The sequence below is a fragment of the Rattus rattus genome, chromosome 9 (assembly GCF_011064425.1).
Source record: "Rattus rattus isolate New Zealand chromosome 9, Rrattus_CSIRO_v1, whole genome shotgun sequence".
NCBI lineage: Eukaryota > Metazoa > Chordata > Mammalia > Rodentia > Muridae > Rattus > Rattus rattus.
Window position 1 is genome coordinate 966,947 of NC_046162.1, and position 24,748 is coordinate 991,694.

Genomic DNA, 24,748 nt, shown 5'->3' on the forward strand with positions numbered 1-24,748 from the left:
TTTTCTATCACAAGGGCAAGCAAAAAAGGAAGAAGCTGACTACTTTGCTCAGCCTATAGAGCTGCACACAGTAGGTGTTCAATTAATGTGCCCAGTAGGAGCAAGATAGATCTTTACTTTAAGAGGATGGATGGGACTTTCCTTTGGCAGTGTCCAGTCATTCCCACCACCAGGGGGCGACCCAGCCCCTCCCGCGGCACCGCCCCCTCACCTGTGCAAGCCTGCACCTGGCGCCGCCTCCGGAAGAGGTCTTCGGGGATCGGGGAACCTCGAAGAGAGCCGGGTGGCGACAGGTGAGAGCCTAGGGGGTGCTGAGGGCGGGACACCTAGGTTTGGGGCATGGTTGGGGAGGACCAGTCGGAACGGTAGGATGAAGGCGATCGGGAACAGCCTCTAGGGACTCTGGAAGTAACTCCGGGAAGCCAGGACACCTGCAGCAATGAGAGTGGTGGCTGGGCATTGGATATCCAAAAACAGGGCTCCGGGAACCCACTGTGCCCAGCCCCTAGGACAGCTGGACCCGGACATGTATAACACCTGGGATTTTCCGGCCCAGCTGTACTTGGCACCTGTCGAGGGGAGGTGAACAGGTGTTCGTGGGATCCCGGGTGAGTAGGGGGCGGGACCCTCCCGGGATTGGCGTGGAGAAATCAGAGTGTCAGGCCTTTCCTCTGGAGCCCCTGAACCCCTCTCCCTGGGCGGCCCTCGTAAAGCACAGGGCTCCCATCCCCAGGGGCGGGCCGGGAAGTAAACAGAAACCCGAAGTGGAGGCTGTGGCGCGCTGGCTGGCACAACCTGTTACCTCGCCCTGTGCTGGGTCAGCGCCAGGGATCAAGGAAACTGGGGGTCTGCGGACGAAGGCTCCTAAGTCAGGAGGGGTAGAGGCAGGAATACCTGAGTCTTGATAAAATAAGGATTCAGGAGATCCCACTTGGAATCCAGGAGAGGGGCGCGATGGCCATCAAAGCTGACAAGGCTAAACCAAGTGTAACGCACTTGGGTCCTGAGAAAGTAGGCAAGGATATGGGAAGGCAAAGAGCCAGAGATCTGAGTTTCTGGAAGGGGAAGGAGTTGGATCCCTGTGGCTAAAGGGTCAAGACACAGCTGTTCCCACTGGTGAGAACTGCACTCTCAGGATAGGGAGTTGGTTTCATCCCTAAGACTGCGTCTACGTGAGCCTACCATTCTAGGATTAGTGCCCAAGTGGTGAGGAACTAGGAAGAGGAGCAGGGTCTGTCAGTGGGTTGCTTGTGGCACCAGAGTACAGGGACAAATCTTCCAACGAATGGGTGACAAAGGCAGGAGAGGTGGAGAGCAAGGTGGCTGGTTTCATTCTGCTTCCAGCCTCAATCTACCCTGAGGTCATTAACGGAGCGTGGCCAACAAGGATCATTAACCCTTGTTGGCCCAGGCTACAAGATTGAGAAGCTTAGGTGTTTGCCACTAGGGGGCGAGCCCGGGGGGGGCTGCTGCAGAATGGTCATGTTCAGCAACAACCTGTCTTCACAGATGCGTAGGCACCATGGACTCCCCTGGTGGGCCAAGCTTCTCTTCCGGGCTGCTCTCAGGGGGTGCTTCTCCTAGTGGCGATGAAGGATTCTTTCCCTTTGTGCTGGAGCGTCGAGACTCCTTCCTGGGAGGAGGCCCAGGGCCAGAAGAACCAGAGGACCTGGCACTGCAGCTGCAACAAAAAGAAAAGGACCTGTTGCTGGCCGCCGAGCTTGGCAAGATGCTTCTGGAGCGCAATGAGGAGCTTCGGAGGCAGCTGGAAACACTGAACGCTCAGCACTTGGAGCATGAAGAAGTAAGCTGGCCGGGGACAGATGGGGCGCAGGCAGGGCTGGGATAGACGGGAAGAGCCAAGCGAGGAGAAGGAGAGAGGACACATGGGAGACCAATGCGTCTCAAACAGATCTGGGCAGGGAAGCCAGGGAGAGGGCAAGCCTGTAGTCCCAACACTCCAGAGGCTGAGAAAGACTACATCCTGTCCCCAGAGAAAAAGAGCCAGGCGTGGTAGCACAAACCTTTAATCCCAACACTTGGAAGGCAGAGGCAGAATGATCTCTGTGGGTTCAAGGCCAGCCTGGTCTACAGAGTAAAATCCTGTCTCGGGGGAAAAAAAAAAAAAGAAGGAAGGAAGAGGGGCTGGAGAGATGGCTCAGTGGTTAAGAGCACCCAACTGCTCTTCCAGAGGTCCTGAGTTCAATTCCCAGCAACCACATGGTGGCTCACAACCATCTGTAATGGGATCTGATGCCCTCTTCTGGTGTGTCTGAAGACAATGACAGTGTACTCAAGACAGCGACAGTGTACTTGTATATCTTTAAGAAAGAAAGGGGCTGGAGAGATGGCTCAGCCGTTTAAGGATAGGCTCACAACCAAAAATATGAGAGAGAAAGAAAGAAAGAAGGAAAGAAAGAAAGAAAGAAGGAAGAAAACATACACATACAGAAAGGACTCGCACATACACATTAATTTAAAAAATAAAAGCTAAAAAAAGAAGAGCAGCGGGGGATGAGGGGTACTTGGTATGATGACCGAGTTCTTGCCAGGTAAACGCAAACCAGCAGCTCCTGAATGCAGCCCTTGGAAAGTGAAAGCAGGACATTCAAGGCTGTACTTGGCTACATACTGAGTTTGAACCCATCTTGGGCTCCATGAGACCCGAAAAAAAAGAAAGAAGGACAGCAAGAACTCTAAATTGGAGGTGTAGTTCAGTAACAAGGTATTTTTGTAACATGTGCAAGGCCTTGGGTTCAGTCCCCAGCCCAGCAATACATAATCAATAAATATCTCAGGCAAGATGTGGTAGAGCACAGCTCAATCCGGGGATCCCAGGAGGCAGGGACAGGCAGGTATGTGAAGCCAAGCTGGTCTCCACAAGCTCCGGACCAGCCAGGACTGCATAGTGAGATCCCATCTCAATGACAGATAAAAAACTTAAGGAAAAACCTGTGTTCAGATCCCTGTCTGGCTCTGTGACCCTGGGTACAACGTTGGTCCTCTCTAAATCTAAAGGTTCGCTCATCAACAAGCCCTGCCACTGGCAGCCACTGCCAGACTGTGGGCAGCTAAGTGTCCCCATATACCTCTCCTTCATTCTTGTCTGATTCTAGGTTGTAGGGTCAGGCCTTCCCTCTGCTTGGTCTGTTGTCAGCCCCACTCTCATCCTGGGGTTCGTACCTGCATTTGGAAATGTCCTCGTGTACCCACATTGTAGACCTGGATCCCTGCTCTAAGCTGACCTTGGTAGCCACCCACCCGCATGTGCACATAAATGGTGTGCAGGCCTCTGTGCACACCTGTAAGGCTCCAAGAATCTTCTACACCTGCTTCCAAGTTCCCCATCCTGGTGCAGGACTCATGGTTCCGCCTCAGGCTCTGCGGGATCCCCACCCTGGCCACAGCTTTCCTGGACTCTGTGACTGTGGTAGCCAATGAACATCAAAAGTGGGATCAGAAAAAAAAAAAGTGGCTGGAGAGATGGCTCAGTGGTTAAGAGCACTGACTGCTCTTCTAGAGGTCCTGAGTTCAAATCCCAGCAACCACATGGTGGCTCACAACCATCTGTAATGGGATCTGATGCCCTCTTCTGATGTGTCTGAAGACAGCTACAGTGTACTCATATAAATAAATACATCTTTAAAAAAAAAGTGGGATCAGGCTGGGCACAGTGGCACGTGGTGCCTTTAATTCCAGCACTTGGGAGGCAAAGGCAGGTGGGTCTCTGTGAATCCAAGACCAAGCCAGGTCTAGGAGCAAGTTCCAGGATATACAGAAAAACCTTTCAAGAAAAGAAAAAGCAATCATCTGGCTTATGACTTAATTCCTGAACCGCAACTCTCATCACAGAACTGAAATTCCTTGCTGTGGCCTGAAAGTCCAGGGAACTTGTGGCCTCTAGTAGCAGTGACACCATCCTTCTTTTGACAGGGTCTTTTTCAGTTCCTCCAGTGACATAGGCCTTCTCCTTAGGGCTTTTACATTTGCCTGCCTGCCCCACGTTTGAGTCAGGTTTGCTATGCAGCTCAGGACTGGCCTTAAACTCGCCAGCCTCCAATCTTTAGTTCCCCAGATGTTGAAATTACACATGAGCCTTTGCTCCTGCTTTGTACTGGCTGTTCCATCTGCCCCCCTCTTTCTGGTTGGCCTCCCATGCTCTGCAGGGGCCAATGCAAACATCAGCTCCTCCTGAAGTGAACCCCGGTTCTGCTTCCCTTTTCTCACTTTCCTGAGTTTTCCATAGTTAGCTCTGTTTCTGTCTCTGTCTCTGTCTCTCTGTCTCTCTGTCCTGTCTCTCTCTGTCTCTGTCTCCCCCCCCCCCTGAATTCACCTGATTCAGGCATGTGCCCATTTGCTTGTGACCCTCTGGCAGTGAAGGTCTCCTTCATCCCTTAATAGCCAGACCCTAGAATAGAAGGAACGTGGGAAATATTGAATGGGAGTGGTATGTGTCAGTACGGGTTGAAGGACAAAGGGCTTGGAGGTGTTAAAAGGACTTGTCAAAACTATATAGCAGTAGCAGAACTAAGCACCAAGCAGTCTTTTATTGCCCTAGCAATATTGAGTAAGAGTTTGGCTACCTAGCTTGCGGTCCCACGCTTCCAGCTTCTGACCCTGTTTCCTCGTTTGAAGATGATCCCCCTCTAGTGGCTGAACTGAAGTAATGCAGATAGGGAGCCAGCAAAGCTCCCGGCAGGAACACCTGTTAATAATTGTAGCAACTGTGGTCAGAGTCATTTGGCCCATCCCTTCCTGCTTTAAGACCTCAAGAGACAGTGAGCCTCCCAGACTTGTCTGTCTTCCCATGCATGCTGGGCACCTCAGTGTGTCAAGTGTTTCTCTCCGCCACCACCGCCCACCCCCTCCCCCGACTTCTTCCCCCTAGTCCAACAGGTTTGGGGGAGGGCAGATCGAGGGGTGGGGCTCTGGGTTGGACAGCCCAGGAGTAATTAGAGGGAGATAGGAAGAGAGGCTGGCCCACAGAAGTTCCAGAAGACTTCAATGTGTGAGAGGCTATGGGCCGGGGCTTAAATTCTACCAGACTCAGACGCCAAAAACGTCGGTTACGACTTCGGGTCCAGAAGCCCAGGCGGCAGCAGGAGGTGAGTTAGCATCAGGGCTATGGCTCCCAACACTGCCTGTGTGAGCCCACCTATTTGGCCTGGAGTCTTCTTCCTAGCTCCCTTTCTGCCTTTTACTGACTTGCTGCTCTTTTTTTTTTTTTTTTTCCCTGCCTGCCTGCCTGCCTTAGACGGACTGGCCTCTTTCACAGATGATCTGGATGTCCTTCCCTTCATCTGTCCCCAAGTCTGCTCCAATCTTAGGTGGCTTTGTTTTCCCCCTCTCCACAGAGGCTGCAGCAGGAGAATCATGAGCTCCGTCGAGGACTGGCAGCCCGGGGTGCTGAGTGGGAGGCCAGAGCTGTGGAACTGGAAGGAGATGTGGAAGCCCTGCGGGCCCAGCTTGGGGAGCAGCGGTCAGAGCAGCAGGACAGTGGTCGAGAACGGGCAAGGGCCCTTGGTGAACTCAGCGAGCAAAATCTCAGGCTCAGCCAGCAGCTGGCCCAGGTGGGATGGCCCTGGCCCCTGGAGAGACGGGGGCTGCTGCACAGGTCCTCAGTTGGGGGGCAGGCAGTGGACAGGCTGGGTTAGTGTTAAATCCAGACTGTCGGATGGCTCCACTGTCAGCTCCCCTCCTCAGGCCTCCAGGACTGAACAGGAACTTCAGCGGGAGCTGGATACCCTTCGGGGGCAGTGTCAGACTCAGGCCCTGGCAGGGGCAGAGCTGAGAACGAGGCTAGAGAGTCTACAGGCAGAGGTGAGTAGCAGATGGAGCTCCCTGAGACTGGCCCAGGCAGCCCCGTGCCCCAACCACTGCTCATCTCTGATATCTGGCCCCAGAATCAGATGCTGCAAGACCGCCGGCAGGACCTGGAGGCCCAGATTCGAGGCCTTCGTGAAGAAGTGGACAAAGGTCAGGGCAGGCTACAGACCACCCATGAGGAGTTGCTGCTGCTTCGTAGAGAGAGAAAAGAGCACAAGTTGGAGGTGATCAGAGGGGCTAGGAGAGAGACGTGGGGAGGGATTGGGGGAGGGACCAGCCAGCTGGGCAAGGACCTCTGACTTTCTGGGAGATGTGGCCAGTTAAATCACCAAGAGCAAAGGGGATCCTGAGGGCAAGTGGGAACCGAGAAAGTGTATTGAGTGAGGGACAGGCACTTTTAAAGTACATCCGACAGCCTGGCAGGCCAGGAAGAGGGCCAAGGCCAGAACTCAGGACAGAAGTACCTGGCCTGGACAGTCTGGGGCTGTGGACACGGTGGAAAGGAGTGAAAAGGGAGGACCGTCTCAGACGGTTTGGCTTCTTAGCCACACCCTGCCTCAGTTTCCCCATTTGTGAAAGGGGGTGGTATCACCTCAAAGGACTGTGGTGAAGCTGTAGGACTCAAAAGAATCAATAAATGCTAGATCAAAGCAACTAGTGAATTAGAAGGAAGACTGCACAGGGGAGGGGACCCACTCCCTGAGTTGACCTGATGGGGCCAGGCCTGGGGCAGAGGATGATGCCAGTCACGCCCTGCTTTATAGCCGAGGAAATTGGTGCCTTTGAAAGGGAAGATGTGTGTTCTAGCTAGGTACCTGTGATTCAGGAGAGCAGCCCTAGTCCACCAGGGTGCCGACCCTTGCATTGCCCTCGGGCGCCCCCTGTGGGCCCACCACAGAGGGCCGGCTTCCTGTAGACAGCCGGAATGATCTGTATGACCTGCAGCTGGAACGCGCTCGCTTCGAGGCTGGAGAGGCGCTGAGCACGCTGAGGAGGCTGCAGCGGCGGGTGTCGGAGCTGGAGGAGGAGTCGCGACTCCAGGACGCCGAGATCTCCGGCGCCTCCCTGCAGACCGAGCTCGCCCACAGCCTTGACAGCGATCAGGACCAAGACCAGCAAGTCAATGAATGCAGAGCCTCTCAGGTGAGCTTGCAGCCTACCAGCCCCACTCAAATAGTTAATGAAGGATGCAGGCTCTACTCCTTTTTTCCCCAGGGGTAACATACATCACTGACCAATTCCTTTGACATACAGACCATATCGTCCCCTGAGACTGAAGAGGCATCCAGTCCCCAGCCTTCAATCCAGGAAGAGAGTTTGGAGCCACCCAAGAAGCGAGCATCCCTGAGCCCAGTGGAGATACTGGAGGAAAAGGAGGCAGAAGTGGCCAGGCTGCAGGATGAGGTGGGAGAGCATGGTACTGCACACAAAGCCCGCGGGTGTCCAATTCTTTCCCATCTCCACTGTCGAGCCCCCTCTTCAATGAACCCGTAGTCTTCCTGAGCTGGTCTATACCTCCAGGAAACCTTCCAGGGCTCTACTGTGTCCTCTCTAAACTTCTCCCTGCATCCGTCCTGTTGAAGGGTAGGGTACTACACCACCCCCACCTGTCTGAGTCAAAGGATTCACTCCAAGTTTGAACACAGGCTGAGTTGCCTGCAGTGTTTATAGAGGCATAGGTTGTGGGAAGGCAGGTTGTCCTTCAAGGCTTTTGTACCAATCTGCCTTCTTCCCTGGCCTGTAGATCTCGCTGCACCGCACAGAGCTACAGTCGCTGCGGGATGAGCTGCAGCGACAGAAGGAGCTGAGGGCTCAGGACAATCCAGAGGAAGCCCTGAGCTGTGCACTCTCTGACCGGGATGAAGCAGTGAACAAGTGAGCCCCACATTCTAGTCTCCCCCACTGCCTCGGTGGGTCTTGTATTCTGGTCCTTCTGGGTCCCTGACTTCCACCACCCTGACAAGAGTATAACCTTCATCCTGACTCAGAAGCTTCAGCCCCAATCCAGGAGGTTCCAACACCCGACCATGCTCTCTACTCCTTTGATTCATAGGGCCTTGAAGCTGTCACTGGAGCTCAATCGCGTCTCCCTAGAGCGGGACTCTCTGTCCCGGGAGTTGATGCGCGCCATCCGCCAGAAGGTGGCGCTGACGCAGGAGCTCGAGGCTTGGCAGGTGAGAGGGCAGGCCCTGAGAAGGACTGGTGGACAGGCATCTTGACCTGACCCCACCCCCATACCCACCCTGCTTTGCCTCCTACCTGCAGGATGACATGCAGGTAGTGATTGGACAGCAGCTGCGCTCCCAGCGCCAGAAAGAGCTCAGTGAGGCTGCAGCCGCCCCAAGACGTGCGAAGACCCGCTTTTCATTGCGCCTGGGATCCGGGCAGAGTGGAGGCTTTCTAAGCAACTTCTTCCGAAGGACCTGAGGGTTGGGGGCCAGGACTACCTTTTCTCACTCTGGAGCTCAATTTCCTAACAGCCAATGAAACCACGGGGCCTAAATGACTTCCAAGGGAGGTCATTGTCTTCCATGCCCCAAGAGGTGGACAGAGGCACTTTGGGAGCAGGGACCAGCTTTGGGGCAGGAGCCCCAGGAGGGTGGCGGGGGCAAAGCTGTTTATTTTTTGAACCTATATAGAGCTATCTTTTCTAAGCGCCAGGCCCTGCCCCATCTGTGCAAGAGGGGTGGGGACAAGTATTTATGTGTAAGGATAAGTCAGAGCAATATATAAACCACTATACTTAATTGGTCTCCTTTTTTGGGGGAAGAAAACGCAAACAAGAAAAGCCTAAAATTTTATTTTGACAGGAAAACAAAAGCTGGATGTTATGGTTCACAGATCTAAATCTCAGACAGGAGTCTGAGACCAAGCTAAGCCACAGAGTTCCAGGCCAGCCTGGGCTAAAGTATAAGACCCCCATCCAAAACACAAACACCCCTCCAGCTCCTGGAATGGAGGATCGTGATGTCAGAAGGACAAGGAGAAGGCTCGGTAGCCCAGGTTGGTAAAGACGTCTACTCGACAGCTGTTGCCCGATGCAGTCAGGACCTGGAGGCGAAGAAGACAGGTGGCTGACTCCCCCACCCCGCAGGCCCCAGGAGACCCCGCATCCAGTCCAAGACCTACCTTACACTCTGGGGCTGCTGGCTGCTGGTTGAGGCTCAGGCTGAGCAGTCCTGGGGAGGAGCCAGGCACCTGGGCCTTAAGCTCCCCACTCAGTTGCCAGTGATTGACACAACAGCCCTGGCCAGCAGACAGGATCTGTGGAGACAAAGAGGAGGTGGAGGGGTCAGGTCTGCATGGGGCCACTGGACAGTGGGACAGAATGAACACAGAGGGTCTTACCAGGTCCTGGTAGAAGGTGACATGCTTCTGTGGTGCTCGAATGGGAAAGACCGTAGTGGGTGTGGAAGACCTGAGGTGCCAGAGGGTGAGGGCGGGGCCCCCTCCACAGACCTGGGCAGAGAGGTGGCAGGCTCCCGTCACTGTGAGCCATGGACTTTCAGTGGCCACGCCATCCCACCTCTGCCCAGCCTACCATCCAGTCTGAGTCAGTTGCCAAGCATCCAATCCAGCGCCCATTGTGGGGCCTTGAGCACTCCTGCAAAGGAGAACAGACATGAGGGCATCTGAGGGCAGATGAGGAAGGGGACAGGGGTGCAGGTGCTCCTACCTCATGCTTGTAGACTTCGATGGTCTGGACCTCTTTGGCTATACGGAGATCTGTGGGGAAATAAAACCGCCAGAGCCCCTGATGAGCCCAAAGCCCAAGGCCCTACCCCCAGCTTTCTCAGTTTTTGTTTTGTTTTATTTTTCTAGACAAGGTCTCTACATAGCTCAGGCTGTCCTGGAACTCACTCTGTAGACCAGGCTGGCCTCTGCCTCCCAAGTGCTGGGATTAAAGGCTTGAGCCACTAGGCCTGGCTTACTTTTTTACCTTCTAACTCACTTTTCCTTACCCCAAAGCCGCACAGCTCCATCCTCGCCACCGGACAATACCTCAGGGCTGCGTTCCCTCAGTGCCAGGCAATGGATGTAGTCTGTGTGGCCCCGGAGGGCCCGCTGCGGGGAAGAGGGAAGGCTCAGGGAACCCAGGAAGCACAGGACAGGCCCAGACTTACCCTAGTTCCAGACCCCTACTCACTGTGAAGGTCCCAGTTTCCAGATCCATGGTGTGCAGCTGACAATCTCCCCCAGCTAGGATAAGTGAATTCTCCTATGGAGGGAGGCAGGAGAGAGTTGAAAGTCTGTGTCCATCGGGGTAGAGAAGGGGTAAAGAATCGATGTTTTGGCCTAGAATGGTTGCAAAGATCAGACCTTGGGGACAAGCAGCAAGGCGTTGATTTCAGGAACTTCCAGGCTGGTCCTGGGTGGAGGAAGAGAAGGGTCAAAATCACAGAGAGTGTCCATGACCTCCCATGCCTCCACCACTGTGGTCCTGGCTCACCTATATGGAGGCTGGCGACGCCACAGTTCCTTACAGCCCTTCGGAGAGAAACACAGAAGGAAACACTGATCCCCAAGCCTTCCGAGGTAGTGAGGCTTGGCTCTTTCCCAGGCTCTAGACTTCCTACCTTCTTCAGAATTTCTGCCCAAAGCCAGCCCTTGACCTCTCCGTCCCCAGCACTGAGTAGATGTCGGTCCGTGGAGACCATGCTGTAGACAGGCCCGTCGTGGGCTAATGAGACACAGAAAACTCTAATGAGTCCTTCTCTCTCCTGTGATCACCTGAACCAGACTCAAGGGCTATACCCACCATGGAAGGTCACCATAGGCTTTTTGCTTTCTTCTTTGGCTTCTGAACTTAAGGCAGCAGACAAACTGAAGGAGAGGTAGGGAGCCAAGTCAGAAGCAGGGAGCTCTAAGCCCAAGAAGACGCACATGCTAGGGCTCACATGTGCTGGGAATCAGAGTTGAGGGTACCTGAAGATGGCAATCTGCCCATAATTGTTGCCAGCTGCCAGGAACTTCCCACAGGGCGAGACACTCTGGGAAAAGATGGTCATGTGCAGCCGCTGCAAGGCCTGAAATACCTCAGCCTGTGGAAAAGAGAGCCTGAGAAGTCTGGGGCCTTCTCCTACAGACCTGCCTCCCCTGCCCAGGCTTCTCAGCCGGTCTCAGCCAAGACCACAGGCATCAGCCTGTACAGGAGGGACTCCAGGAAGAGAGTGAGAAAAAGAACAGAGAAGCCATGCCTAAGACTTTGAGCAAAACCAAACCTCTCCCATTGGTTTAGCAGACAGATGGCACTCACAGGAAATTCTGCCACGATTAGGTAAACTAATAAATGGTGAGAGCACTGCCCCCGGGGTGGGGGGTGGGGGGAGTACAGGATGTAATCCCAGCACTTGATAGTCGTAGGCAGGAAAATCAGTGGTAATTCAAGGTTATCTTCAGCTATACAGTGAATTCAAAGGTAGCCTGGACTACATGAGATAGTCTCAAACACACACTAAGGATGTAATTGAACCGGTAGAGTGCCTGCTTAGCATGGCACACTGCATAAATAAAGCAAGCACACACGGATAGCCTGTGATCCCAGCACACAGAAGGCACAAGCAGGAGGACACGTCCCACTACGTGACAAACCTCGGGTCAGCCTGAAACATCTCAGACCCAATCTCAAAAAACTAAGTGGCTCAAAATAATCAATCTTTAAACAACAGGGGGTGGGGGTTGGGGATTTAGCTCAGTGGTAGAGCGCTTGCCTAGCAAGCGCAAGGCCCTGGGTTCAGTCCCCAGCTCCGGAAAAAAAAGAAAAGAAAAAACAAACAAACAAACAAACCAGGGGGTGTGGGGGAGGCGGTCTGGAAGACGGCTTAGCAGGTAAAAGGGCGCTACTCTTGCAGAGGACGCTCACATATGGCGGGTCGCAACTACCCGCACCTCCAGTTCCAGGACAGCCAAACGCCCCCTCAGAAAGGGGTCTCCCAAGAAGCCCTCTCTGGCCCAGAACTCACTATGTAGATCAGGCTGGCCCGAGAGAGAGATCTTGTTTCTGCCTTGTAAGTGCTGGGATTAAAGGCATTAAGTTATAAGACCTTGGTTTTTGTTTTTGTTTAAGGTGTGTGTGTGTGTGTGTGTGTGTGTTGGTACCAATGTCTATGAAGATTACTAGAGAGGGTTGCATGTCGTGGAACTGAATTACAAGCTGCTGTAAGCCCACCCCTATATGGGTATTAGGACCTGAACTTGGTTCCTTTGGAAGAGTAGCAAGTGCTTTTAACACTGGGCCATTCCTCCACTCCCCTGTGAGGCCTCTTCTGGCCTCCGAGGGTACCATAAGCACACATACAACATGTAAGCGAAGCACTTACATAAAACAATGAGAACATTTTACAAGGAAATAAGTAAGCCAAGTGGGGTGGCATGCCTTTAATTCATCCCAGCAATTCAGAGGTGGCAGAGGCCCGTAGATCTCTGAGTTCTAGGCCAGTTTACATCATGAGTCCTTATTTAAACACACACACACACACACACACATATATATATACACACACACACACATATATATATAAAATAATTAGGGCAATGGTGATGCAGGCCTTCAGTCCTAGCACTTGGGAGGCAGGGGCAGGTAGATCTTCGAGTTCTAGGCCAGCTTGATGTACATCATGAGTCCTTGTTTAAATATATACGTGTGTGTGTGTGTGCGCGCGCGTGTGCGCGCGTGCACATGCGTGTGTGCGCGTGCACATGCATGTGTTATGGCAGTGGTAGTGCAGGCTTTTAATCCCAGCACTTGGGAGGCAGAGGTGGATCTCTGTAAAATTGAGGCCAGCCTGGTCTACAGAGCAAGTTCCAGGACAGCCAAGGAGCCCTGTCTCAAAATACCTGCGTGTGTGTGTGTGTGTGTGTGTGTGTGTGTGTGTGTGTGTACGCGCGCACGCACCTTGGAGCTGAGAATAACTGCTCAGTTGTTAGACCATGCTCTTTTCTTCTTCCTTTCTTTACTGCTCTTAATTATTTGTATAGGTATGTGAGGGAAGTATATATAAATGAGTCCACAGGGGCCAGAGGATTGAATCCCCTGTAGCTGGAGTTAACAGGCAACCACAAGCTTTGAACTTGAGTGCTGGCACCCAACTCAGATCCTCTGCTCTTAGTCCAGCCCCTAAAGCCTGTTCTTACCCAAAGCCCAGTGCTTGAGCACCAGCATTGTACATATTGGGCTTGGGAGCACACTAAATAGCTTGAAACACTCAGTGGGAGGTTAAGGCAGGAGGAACAGAACTCCAAGGTCATTCTCCAGTATATAACAAAGTCCAAGACTTAACGAGACTGTCTCACAACAGTAAGCACTGGGCTGAGGTGTAACTAAATGATACAGCATGTTTTTACAACGTCCAAGACCCTAAGTTTAAAGGGGAGGGAGTCAGGGCCTAACTATATTGTGTACAGGTTAGTTTCTAACTTACAGAGATGTGTCTCCCTCTGTCTTCCCAATGCTAGGATTTAAATGTGGCACCTCATCCAACGGTGCTAAATTTTTTAAATGGCTCTATTATCCCGCACAGTAAAATGTATCGACATAGAATCCTTCTGTCACTATTACATCCCAAAGTTCGGGGTCACTTTGGGGGTAGGGGGCTCAGAGTTTGAGTCCCACAAATCATTTTTGAACACTGGGTTTCCTGGAACACTCCAGGGTCAGATGTCAGTAGCAAGACTACAAACCCCAGAAGGCAGTGTGCACACGCTCGACTCACCTGACCCAGAGGCACCGCGAGCGGTGTGGCATGTTCCATCTTGAGAACTACAAGTCCCAGAAGGCTCTACGTGTGACACAATCTCTCGACGCGCGACACAACCTCTCGACTCCGGACGTGCCTGAGAGTGGCTCTTCTCGTTGCGCCCCAAGACCTGGCACTGCCTGTCGCTCAACAACTAAGACGGCAGGTCCGTGCTGTCTCGAACCACAGAAACCTAGGAGAACTCCACGAAGCACCCTTATGCTAAGCAGCTCCCAGAGCTGTCCAGCCACGCCGGATCCCCTCCCCCACCGCGCCGACCTGTCCCGCCTTCTAACCTCGTACGGGTCGTCTTCCGCGCCTGCGTAGAACGTCTCCAGTGCGCACGCCGGTGGCCCCGCCCCTCGCGCTGTACCACGCCCTCAAAGGCTCCGCCTCTGCTGCTTGAATCCCACCCCTCTATCTGCAGGACCCCGAGCCGTAATGATCCTGCAACAGCCCCTGGAGCGAGGCCCCCCAGGGCGGGACCCACGGGCCACCACTGGGGTGACTCTTGGCCTGGATACCAGGTGCGTAAGCGATCCCTGAGTGGGCCGGACTAGCGGAGGGCAGGAGTTTTGGCTGGGGGATCTAGGGTTGGTCAGTAGGGGGATCCTAGAAAGTGGCGAGGCGGTGCAGGAAACCGTGATGCTTGAGCTTGTGTTGAAGCTGTGAAGCCAAGGTCAAGATTTCCGAGGTAGCCTGGTGTACAGCCTGGGAGAGGAAGGTGGCTTAGGCCACACAAGACAGTGCTGATTCTGTAATCCTGGTTTACCCTTCAGACTCAGGTGGACAGATCTTTGGGAAGGGGCAAAGAGGGTGGACTACACCTGGCGCTATTTCGCAGCTCCCCTCTCCGAGGACCTGTGCCAATGAACATGGAGAGCCCCGGAGAAGCAACTCCTAAGTGTAGGGGCAGATGGGGTCCCAAAATGTCACCTTTGGTCCTCGTCAGTTTGCCTCCACTCTCAACATCCCTGCATCTATTCTTCTCTGGTCTTTCCCCCAGGGAACCCTTGCACAAGCAGTTCCTGTCTGAGGAGAACATGGCCACCCATTTCTCCCGACTCAGCCTACATAATGACCACCCCTACTGCAGTCCCCCTGTGACTTTTCCCGAAGCCCTGCCACCACTCAGGTAGGTACCTCCCCTTGAGGGCTTTCTAGAGATCACATCCGGTCTTCAGAGCCCCTCCTCATGCTCTGCCTCCTCGTGCTATTTTTAGCGTCCAGCCAACTTCTGTGCTGTTTTCCATCTTTGGCTCCTGGGGACCTGGACCTGGTAGGAGGTGGCTCTGCCAGGCCAGCCTTCTGCCTTGTACTTTCACTCTTCCTTTTTCTTCTTTCAGGAGCCCTTGCCCCGAGCTGCTTCTCTGGCGCTATCCCGGGAGCCTGATTCCTGAGGCCCTCCGGCTGCTGAGGCTGGGGGATAACCCCAGTCCCTACTACTCTGCGTCCCCAGCTGGGGAGATCATGGAGCTCTGAGTGTCGATGACCTGTGTTCCTCCCCACCTTCTTCCTGACTATAGAGACCAGCAACTCCCAGAAAGGGATGAAGGCCTTCTCCAAACCCGGTGCCTGGCCACCAGGACCTTCCCCTGACAGGAGGACACTGAGCTTGGTGGAACTAGATTCGAGGCAGCCTGGGAAGAGAAAGTGTCACCCCATTAGTGAATAAAGACCTGTGAGCAGTTGAAGGTTTCTCAGCAGCCTTTGGGGAGGGTGGGGTACTGGAAGCTGGGGTTTTCTCCTTAAAATCTTCCCTGGAAAACGGTGAGGGCAAGCCAGGTCCTGGCAGGCTGGGCTCCAGGCATTGAGAATGTGTGAGTCAGAGCCTCGCCCCCGCCCCCGCAGTGGCCGACTAACTCCCTCCCTCCAGTTCTGGGGAGTCAAACTAGGGATGAGGCCATACGCCAAACCATTTAAAGTTAAAGATTCTTTTATTAATAAGTCTCCCTCCCCTCCAAACTTTGTCCCCAAAATAAATATCACCCCCTTGGGGGAGGTTGTGTTTGTGTGTACTGGGACCAGCCCTCCCAGAGGGCCAGCCCCCTTAGTGTTATGAACAGGTCCCTCAATCTAACCCACTCTCAGGGCTAAAACTCAGGGTAGTGGCATTTCAGTCCAATCGAGTGGGTGGAACCCAGTGTTGTGTCTGCCCCTCAAGTCGGCCAGGCCTCCAGGACTTGTGGGGAGCAAGAGATTCCCTTGTGCAAATGCTGCAGATCCTTAGTATGAGTCGCTTTGTGACCTAACTTGAGGCTCTCTGTCTGCCCCAGAACCAGAGACAGGGCAATTAGACACCCTGGAAGGCTCCCCTGAACCCTAAGCCCAGTCCTTGGAGGTGAATCACCACCTCGCCCCACCCCCTTGTGGTTGGAAGAGTCTGGCGCGGCTTGTCTCTGGAAAGCCAGGCTGGCTCCAGAATGAATGAATGGACGATGAATGGGCACCAGCGCGGGTGCTCCTCACTGGATCAGTGCCACACCTGGGCAGCCTTCTCCACCAGTCTCCTCTATGGGGGCTGGAAGATAAGAAGTGGGGTTGTTGCGATTAGGGGACAATTAGGGACGTGATGAAGGGGGTGGGAGGAGCGAGGGTGGAGAGCTCACTTACTAGTAAACTTTTCTCTCCGGCGGCATCGTCTCCAGACCAGGAAACCAGAAACCAGCGCCAAAACCAGGGCCAGACTAAGAGCGCCTCCCAGAATGGGCCATAGCATCCTGAAGTGGGCAGGAGGTGCTGCTGCGCCTAGTGATCGGGTTCAAATCAGATCTTGCTCTTGGGACGCCAATCCAGTCTGCCCTCAAAGGGTCTCAAGCTTACCCCCTCCCAACGCACACCCTTATAAAAGTCCCTTCCTCAGTCAGTTTTCCCTGGTTTCCTATATCCTAAGTCTACGACCTCCTTTCTGCCCCAACAACCACCTACCCAGGTCTAGGATCCGCTTGCCACCAGCCCCGTCCCCACCCCCACTCACATCCCAGGCAGAAGTCGCTGTGTGGTCGCGCTGGACAAGAAGCGCAGTCCATGCACTTGTCGAGGTCCGCGCTCCAGGAGCTGCCGCTTGAGCATGGGGCGTTGCCTGGGGAGGGGGCTGCAGGTCAGAAGCTGGCGGCTGGGTGCGGCTATTCTGGGGGCTGAGGTCAGGGTCAGTCGGCTCGAATAACGTGAGTCACCATCGCCCCCCCCACCCCCGCATTCCACACAGGTGACCGCACCGCCTGACCCAGACACGGCAGTGCGGGAGGGGGTCGGGTAACGCGGGACTTGGGAGGGGGGACAGTTTCCCCCCCTCGCCACAGTGTGACTCACTCCTGGGCACCGGGCCCGACCCCAGTCCCTCCCCCCCCGCATAACTGGGCATTGAAGTCACCGGATGGAAGGGGCACCCCCACATGGTATAGAGGGCGAAGTCCCCATTGCCCCTTCGCGATTCTTAGATACCAAGACCGGACAGACCGCATTACAGACCAGTGTGAGGGCGTGCCCCTTCCCAAAACAAACCTCCCGCCCTCAAGTTTACTTTCTCTCTCTACTCTGGCTCTCACTTTTGGGACAGAAGACCCCCACACCTCAATTGGACAGGTAGCGAAACTGAAGCTCGGACTGCGGATAAAACTTGGAGTGAGACCTTCCCCATTTGGAACACGCTGCCTGAAGAGCACGGACCGCAGATCCTCGTGTCTTCCCGGTTCCCCGGTTTCACTCCGTTCACCAGACACTCAAATTCCGTTTCTGACACCCCCAAGTCCGAGGTTTACTGTCCTCTGAGCCATGCATACCTGGTGCTTGCTCCCCGGCGGTGGCGCGTATCAACACCAACCCGAATCCCAACACGAGGAGCTGCGGCAGAGGCCGCGGCCAACCCGGAGCCATGATTGCCGGTTCAGAGGCAAGAACGGTCTGCTCCCACCACCGGCCAGCCAAGACTCCGGGCTGCGGCTCCGCCCCCGCCCCCGCCTTCCGGGGCGGAGCCTTTGCCTCGGCCCGCCCCTGCAGCCACTCTGCTCTGCGACGCCGAAAGTTGTTCAGTTCCGTGAAGTTAAACCCAGTCAGTTAAGTTAAATCATTCATTCAACACAGCCCCTCCAAGTGTCTACCCTGCTCTGCCCTCTGCGAACTTGAGTCCCCAGGATATGGAGCTGAGGAAATCAGTTATAAGACATAACTGCATAGTTGGGGTTTTCCTCTTTTTAAGTTCAAATAAATTATATTTGTTTGTCTATCATTTTGCAGTTCTGGGGTGGAGACAGAGGCTCGAACGTACCAGGCGAGTACTGAGTTATATCCACACACCCTTTACGTTTGCTTGCTTTGTCCAGACTTGGTTTTCTTGAGACAAGATCTCACACTCTATCCTAGGGTAGCCTCTAATTCGAAACACTCAGCCTCCCAAGTGCTAGGACTGCAGGCAGACGCCACCACACCCAGATTTTCTTTGGTTTGCTTTGGGTTTTTTGGAGACAGAATCTTGCTGTATAGCTTAGGCTGGTCTTGATCTTGGTATACTCCAGTACGCAGTACCACTAGCATATATATTATATGCTACTTTCTTTTTGGAGAGATATATTTTATTTGTGTGTGTGGGTGTGCCACATATATGAGTGTCTCTGGAGTCCAGAAGAGGGCAACGGATCTTCTGGAAATGGAATCTCAGGTAGTTATAAGATGGGAGCAAAAACCTGGAAAAGCAGAAAGGCTCATAACCCATGAACCATCTTTCCAGACACACGTGCCGCTTTTTTCTTTTTGGTTGTGTGGTTGGTTTTTTTGTGACAAGGTTTCTCTGTGCCCTGACTATCCTGGAATACAAGAAGTAAACCAGGCTGACCTGGAACTGACAGAGATCTGCCTGCCTCTCTGCCTTCCCAGGTCTGTGGTTAAAGGCATGTGTCACCATCTCGGGTCACAAATGTTGCTTTCTTTCTTTTTTAAAGATTTATTTATTATTTATAAGTACACTGTCGCTGTCTTCAGACACACCAGAAGAGGGCATCAGATCCCATTACAGATGGTTGTGAGCCACCATGTGGTTGCTGGGAATTGAACTTGGGACCTCTGGAAGAGCAGTCAGTTCTCTTAACCGCTGAGCCATCTCTCCAGCCCCTTTATGTTGCTTTCTTAAGGGCCTCGGGAATATAACAACAACAACGTACGGCACGAGATGACTCAGTGGATAAGAGTGTCTGCTGCCAAACCTGGCAACCTGAGTTCGATCCCTGGGGTCCACAGAGTGGAAGAGGAGAACCAACTCTGACCAGAGGTATGCAGTGTGACAGGTCCTCTCCCGTCCCCGCCCCCCAAAACCCGCAAAAGTTATGTATCTTTAGGTAACATACAGACCTGTCTTCATTCGCAAAATGAGAAACTGGAACTGGGGAAAGTTGAGTAAATTCTCAAGTCACAGCCGAGGTTGCTGAACTCAACAGGTGCCGCCCTCGGAGTGGCCGGTGACTAATGGGAACGTTGGGAAACACACTCAGGTGGCTATCGCGGCCGGGGTCTCTGCTCCTCCCAGAGAGAGGTGGTCCCGTGACGTCATTGAGACTTTAAGACCCCTTGCCTCCGCCCTCATTCCACTTTCGACCTGGGAATCTTAGCGGTCTCTTTTGCAGGTGAGCCTGGGGAATGTGTAAATTGTGGGTGTGAAAATACGCAGGCAGGGGATGTGGCAGAATGCGTGCGGGCCTGAGTAGAGTGCTGGAGCTTTGATCCTGGTGGCGGCCACCTGGGGAAGCATGTCCCTAGGCAGAAGAGTGTTGTGTTGAGCCCCGCGAGGCGATCAGGTCCCCGCGGCCCCAGAAAAGTTAAACGCCCCTCCCCCTCCCCTGGGACAAAGACACCGAAACCTAGGACGCCCCTCCTCCACCTGCTTGGCCACTTTGGGGCGGGACTCCCTTCCCCCTCACCTGCAGGCGCGGACCCAGCTCTGCGGGCGCCGCCATTAAGCCCCTCCTGGTCTCGCACTCCTAGGCTTGGATATCGTGGGTGGCCGAACCGGACAGGACGCCCTTAGACAAAGCTGACTGAGCATTCGGTAAGTAGAGAGGGACAGAGATGAGAGAAAGGAGAATGGTCTCCAGCGAGAGACTGCAGGTGAGAGGAGTCGAAAGGGGCGGGCCTATGCCATTCTTAGGGGCCAGGTGGACATTTAGAAGAGAGGGTAACGGGGAGCCACGGCATGGAGCAAAGCAGAACTGATTCCCTTAGTATCAACATCGTGAAGAGCGACGTGAAGGACACAGGTGCAGCCTGTTACAGAAGGCATTGGGGTCTTGAGCTTTAACTCCTAAAACTGTGTCGAGAGGGGATAGGTAGCCTTTGGTCTAAAAGTCAAAAGAATACTCCCAGCCTTGAAGCATGCGCCTTGACTCTTAGAGGTGGAGGTGGACCCAGAATGAACTGGTAGTCTAGAAAAATCTGCTTTGGGTTAAAAGGGCTTGTTTTTCCTTATCTCTCTTGCCCTACAGGGTGGGTTGGGCCTGGCCTGGAAGGGTTTCCAGCAACTACCAGGGATTGGGAGGAGATGACCGAACATGGGGAGGGCGGGATTCCAAGGAATTAGAGCTACCTGAAAGAGCTGTCGTTTTCCACTTGAACCTTGCTTAGGTAGTGGGAGGAAGCTTGGGGTTTCATCTGAGTGCCGAAGTGATAAGGTCGGGCCTGAAACTTGTGGGGAGAGCCTGGCCGTTCCAAAATTACACTCCTGACATTTCACTGTCTTTGTTTTGATAAAATGTACCTGAGGATGTGGCTCGGCTCCTAGAACGCTTGCCTGGCCTGCACAAAGCCTGCCTTTAGTCCCCACCGCAGCACTAACTGGGTGAGGTGTTTACACCTTTGGTGGTTAAACACCTGTAGTCCCAGCATCCAGGGAGGTGGACACTGAATGATCAGGAGCTCAAAGTCAGCCACCCTGGGCTACTACATAAGACCCTGTCTCAGCTAAAATTAAAAACAAAACCTAAAAACTAGAACCCAGCTGTCGCTGTGGGCTGGCCTGTGCCTCAGGTGCGTCCTATTTCCTGTCCTCTGCATGAAAACCAACAGGATTTCATTCTCCACCTGTCACAGTCTAGGGAAGAATTAAATTCTTAGTCTGCTTTTGATTGACCCAGGGAGTGTATCTATCCACACTGCAGGACACCCGTGGTCGGCCATCAAGGTGCTTAGTGCTGGTATCACAGCTGGTGAGAAGGGATGTCCAGATCTGCCTCTCTTTAACATTTTTCTTCTTTTATCTCCCTCACACTGTAACAGCCCCCCTCAACCTCATCATGGCCTCTACTGGTCTGCAAATCTTGGGGATTGTCCTGACCCTGCTTGGCTGGGTCAACGCCCTGGTGTCCTGTGCCCTGCCCATGTGGAAGGTGACCGCCTTCATCGGCAACAGCATCGTTGTGGCCCAGATGGTGTGGGAGGGGCTGTGGATGTCCTGTGTGGTCCAGAGTACTGGTCAGATGCAGTGCAAGGTGTACGACTCGCTGCTGGCACTGCCCCAGGACCTGCAGGCTGCCAGAGCCCTCTGTGTCATCACCCTCCTCATTGTCCTGCTTGGCCTACTCCTGTACCTTGCCGGAGCCAAGTGCACTACCTGTGTGGAAGACAAGAATTCCAAGTCTCGTCTGGTGCTCATCTCTGGTGTCATCTTCGTCCTCTCCGGGGTCCTGACCCTCATTCCCGTCTGCTGGACTGCCCACGCCATCATCCAGGACTTCTACAACCCCTTGGTCGCTGACGCTCAAAAGCGGGAGCTAGGGGCCTCCCTCTACCTGGGCTGGGCCGCCTCAGGCCTTTTGCTGATAGGTGGAGGGCTGCTATGCTGCGCCTGCTCTTCTGGAGGGACCCAGGGACCCAGCCATTACGTGGCCCGCTATTCTTCGCCTGTCCCACATTCTCGGGGACCCTCCGAATACCCCACCAAGAATTATGTCTGATGCCCGCTGGGGAGTGAGGCTCTACTGGCCAGAGAACCTGAGCTGAGCCGTGAGAAATGATGTGGGGTAGTTTTTGGGGTTTGTCTTGTTCCTTGTTTTCCTTTTGCAATGCTGGGTATGAAACCTGGGGCCCCGCATATCTGGTAGGCAAGCACTCCACAGTGAGCTGTGTGGTACCCTGCCCCCTAGGGTTGGTTCCACCTGTGTTTGAGACAGGCTCTCCCTAATGGTGCTCTGACTGACCTCCAGCTCTCGTTTTTTTTCCTGTCTCACCCTGAGTCGGAACTCCGGCATTTCTCACTTTTACGTACTGTAGCTGGAGGGATTTGACCCTGAGTTCCTGTGTCTTTATTCATTCTGGGGATCTACTGTGCAAAGTGTTCTAAGGCTGCCTGTGAAATCTGGCCTTTGCAATTCTCAAAATGGCCTGTCCCGAGAGTTCCTGCTGTGGCTGGAGGTAACTCACAGGACAGACACACCCGCTCCTGGTCAAACTCTTCCCAGTCCTGGAAGGGCAGGTGATAAGTTACCTAAGAATTTTCAACTCAGTCTTCCAACCTTTGGCCCCTGAATCCCATCACCAAGGTTACTGTGTACTCTCCCCACATACGGTCCCAGCTGTGCTGTAGACCCTCCTCCCCCTTACCTCTAACCTTGCACATTTCCCTGCCCACACAATGTTTTACTTAATAAAACATGGTTTTTTTTATACTGTGCCTCCGATGTCTCTTGGTGTTCAGTAGAAGCCTAGCTAGCAGTCAGTCTAAGCGAGCTGCTCACTGGTTGGAGATTACCCTGCCCCCCTCCCCAGTCCACACGCCCTCCTTTCACAGACCAGAGGAAGCCCAGTTACAATGTGCTTTTATTCCCAGGTTGGGCAGGGGGCTGAGCAACTTGAATTCAGGGACTGCTTGGGCTGGACTTGACCAGCTGAAAGCCTGGTAGGTCACAGTCCACATCTAATTTTGAAGGCAAGGGGCCTGAGGCCCAGGTTCCAGAGTAAATCAGTCCAGGAAAGCAAATCACAGCAATATCCTGGGAGACGGCGATGGGCAGGGTACCCAGTATCTGCAGTTTTCTCAAGGTTGCTGCCACCGCAGAGGGTTGGCTCAAGCCAAACCAGCTGACATCCTCTAGAGCCAAGTCCTGGCCAAATAAAGAAGTGAATTTCCCAGGCGCATGAATTCGATGAGATAGGAGGATGTAGCCCAGTGCCAGGCATAAGGCCGAAAGGTGGAAGCTTCTGGAAGAAGCCTCAGCTCACACATAGTCCCTCTTATCCAGTCCCGAAGCACCTGAACGGGAAGGGATGGAATAGCCCAGCCTGGGGCCGCGGGGCCGCTCGAAGTGGGATGGGGGACACGTACAGCAGAGGAGCCCTCCTCCGAGCATGAGCAGTGCAGCGGCGGCCCAGCCCAGGTAGAGGGAAGCCCCCAGCTCTCTCTTGAGAGCTTCAGCAACCAGTGGGTTATAAAAGTCCTGGATGATGGCATGGGCTGTCCAGCAGACGGGGATGAGCACCAGGATGCCCGAGAGGAGGAGGAGGACCCCTGCGGTGAGCACGATACGTGCCTTGGCACCTTCGTCCTCCACACATGTGGTGCACTGGGCGCCCGTGATAGCCACCAGCAGGCCCAGCAATGCCAGCAGGAGGGCCACGACACAGAGGGCTCTGGCAGCCTGCAGGTCCTGGGGCAGCGCCAGCAGTGAGTCGTACACCTTGCACTGCATCTGCCCAGTGCTCTGGACCACACAGGACATCCACAGCCCCTCCCATACCACTTGGGCCACAACGATGCTGTTGCCGATGAAGGCAGTCACCTTCCACAGTGGCAGGGCACAGGACACCAGGGTTCCTAGCCAGCCTAGCACAGCCAGGGTCATGCCGAGGAGTTCAAGGCCAGTGGAAGCCATCTATCTGCTCCTCCGGTCTTCACAGCTCTCAGCCTGAATCACTCAACAGGGTTGGGAGCACCGTGTTGGAGTTCGGGTGGTTCTCACTGCTCAGGAGGGGAAGCTGTTGATTTCAGGCCAGGCCAGACCTCACATCTGCGGGCCTCTCACACATCTGATACTCACTGAATATGAAGAAGTCCTTAGGTCCCGCTCAGCTGTATTGCTTGTGTCTTCCTGGAAGCCTTCGGCCCATCACAGCCCCTCCAGATCCTCCTAGGAAGAGCCGCGTCCCTCTCTGCTGGCCGCTCACGTTCTTTCTTGGTTGAAGTCTTCTCTCAGCTGGTATACAGCTTGTCTCAAAACAGGGAACTGTGAGGTGCCACTTGGGGCGTCTGAGGGCGCTGGCTGCAGGCGGGGTTTTAAGGCCTAGGCAGGGGAGGAGTCCAGCAAGAGACCTGGAGGCTGCTATTGGGTAGCAGAACCAGAGCAATGGTGAAAAGGGAATGGATGGGGGCCCTCGGGGTTAGAGTCTGGTGCCAGGACCAAGTGGAAACTCAAAACAAAGAAATTCCGGGAAGATGGGACAAACAGAAAAGGGGAGAGAGGAGCCCGTTAATTGGCTTGGAATGGGCAGATGAGCTCTCGGCCTGAGCCTGCACCCTCTTTGCCACCCCTCTAACTCACTCTGTGTTGGGGGGGTAAATATTACCCCCCTTATCCATCATCATATCCCCTCCCCCTCCCCCATCCTTTCAGGACTCTGGAATCTGATCTGTCTCCAGTCTCAGCTCAATAACCCTGGCAGTTCCTAGGGGAGAGGCCCCGCCTACAGTTTCCCAGACAACAGGTGCCTGGCGCCCAGCTCAGGTGGCATTACCAAGGCAACGGCCTAGAAAACTATCCCCCCTCCCCTCGCACCTACACACGCACACGCTTCTACCTCGGCTCAGGTGTTCCCACTCCACCCTCACTGCCGAAACTAGGGGGCCGAGCTGAGCTGCCTAAGGTCTCTAATGGCCTAGTGACAAAGAGTCTTTTGTGGAGGTGGGGAGGGGCAGAAAGAGGCCTGGAGCAAGAAGGGACAAGGGGGACCCTGAGCAAAAGTACTCTTTCCTACTGTCACATGAATAGCCAGCCAGGCCCAGATACCACAGAGGTGGGCAACGGAGCAAGGCCCAGAGGGTTAAAATGGCCCCGAGCCCTGACTTCCAGTCCACAGAAAAGCCCTTAGAGTCTCCTGCTTACAGAGCACTGCCTGCTTAGAGCTCAAATTCTGATCCTACCAAGGGTGGTCAGGGAGGGTCAGGCGTCTTAACCTACTGAGATCAGACAGGCGGTTGAAAAAATGTAAAG

At 54.1% G+C, this 24,748-nt stretch overlaps 6 protein-coding genes across 6 annotated transcripts; 3 read left to right on the forward strand and 3 right to left on the reverse strand.

Annotated features, from left to right (window-relative positions):
• The first annotated feature begins 224 nt into the window (after positions 1 to 224).
• Bicdl2 (BICD family like cargo adaptor 2) lies at positions 225 to 8,573 on the forward strand. Its single transcript, XM_032912411.1, has 10 exons — positions 225 to 293; positions 1,510 to 1,804; positions 5,355 to 5,570; positions 5,704 to 5,820; positions 5,904 to 6,050; positions 6,772 to 6,969; positions 7,081 to 7,230; positions 7,571 to 7,701; positions 7,880 to 8,000; positions 8,092 to 8,573. Exons 2-10 carry the CDS (start codon positions 1,523 to 1,525, stop codon positions 8,251 to 8,253), a joined length of 1,524 nt encoding a protein of 507 aa, XP_032768302.1. The 5' UTR covers positions 225 to 293; positions 1,510 to 1,522; the 3' UTR covers positions 8,254 to 8,573.
• Positions 8,574 to 8,610: 37 nt separating this feature from the next.
• On the reverse strand, positions 8,611 to 13,647 carry Thoc6 (THO complex 6). Its single transcript, XM_032912414.1, has 13 exons — positions 13,539 to 13,647; positions 10,753 to 10,868; positions 10,586 to 10,650; positions 10,404 to 10,507; positions 10,277 to 10,314; positions 10,147 to 10,195; positions 9,974 to 10,045; positions 9,789 to 9,891; positions 9,503 to 9,552; positions 9,368 to 9,430; positions 9,175 to 9,285; positions 8,956 to 9,090; positions 8,611 to 8,877 (listed from the first exon to the last, which is right to left on the reverse strand). Exons 1-13 carry the CDS (start codon positions 13,575 to 13,577, stop codon positions 8,797 to 8,799), a joined length of 1,026 nt encoding a protein of 341 aa, XP_032768305.1. The 5' UTR covers positions 13,578 to 13,647; the 3' UTR covers positions 8,611 to 8,796.
• Positions 13,632 to 15,256, forward strand: Hcfc1r1 (host cell factor C1 regulator 1). The gene is made up of 4 exons (XM_032912412.1): positions 13,632 to 13,728; positions 13,990 to 14,089; positions 14,569 to 14,697; positions 14,909 to 15,256. Exons 2-4 carry the CDS (start codon positions 14,004 to 14,006, stop codon positions 15,042 to 15,044), a joined length of 351 nt encoding a protein of 116 aa, XP_032768303.1. The 5' UTR covers positions 13,632 to 13,728; positions 13,990 to 14,003; the 3' UTR covers positions 15,045 to 15,256.
• Positions 15,257 to 15,480: 224 nt separating this feature from the next.
• On the reverse strand, positions 15,481 to 17,496 carry Tnfrsf12a (TNF receptor superfamily member 12A). Its single transcript, XM_032912413.1, has 4 exons — positions 17,345 to 17,496; positions 16,540 to 16,644; positions 16,176 to 16,310; positions 15,481 to 16,083 (listed from the first exon to the last, which is right to left on the reverse strand). Exons 1-4 carry the CDS (start codon positions 17,436 to 17,438, stop codon positions 16,028 to 16,030), a joined length of 390 nt encoding a protein of 129 aa, XP_032768304.1. The 5' UTR covers positions 17,439 to 17,496; the 3' UTR covers positions 15,481 to 16,027.
• Positions 17,497 to 20,754: 3,258 nt separating this feature from the next.
• Cldn6 (claudin 6) lies at positions 20,755 to 21,737 on the forward strand. Its single transcript, XM_032913441.1, has one exon. It carries the CDS (start codon positions 20,840 to 20,842, stop codon positions 21,497 to 21,499), a length of 660 nt encoding a protein of 219 aa, XP_032769332.1. The 5' UTR covers positions 20,755 to 20,839; the 3' UTR covers positions 21,500 to 21,737.
• A 608-nt stretch (positions 21,738 to 22,345) lies between these two features.
• Cldn9 (claudin 9) lies at positions 22,346 to 23,923 on the reverse strand. The gene has a single exon (XM_032912532.1). The coding sequence runs from the start codon at positions 23,411 to 23,413 to the stop codon at positions 22,760 to 22,762; it is 654 nt and encodes a 217-aa protein (XP_032768423.1). The 5' UTR covers positions 23,414 to 23,923; the 3' UTR covers positions 22,346 to 22,759.
• Positions 23,924 to 24,748: the final 825 nt, after the last annotated feature.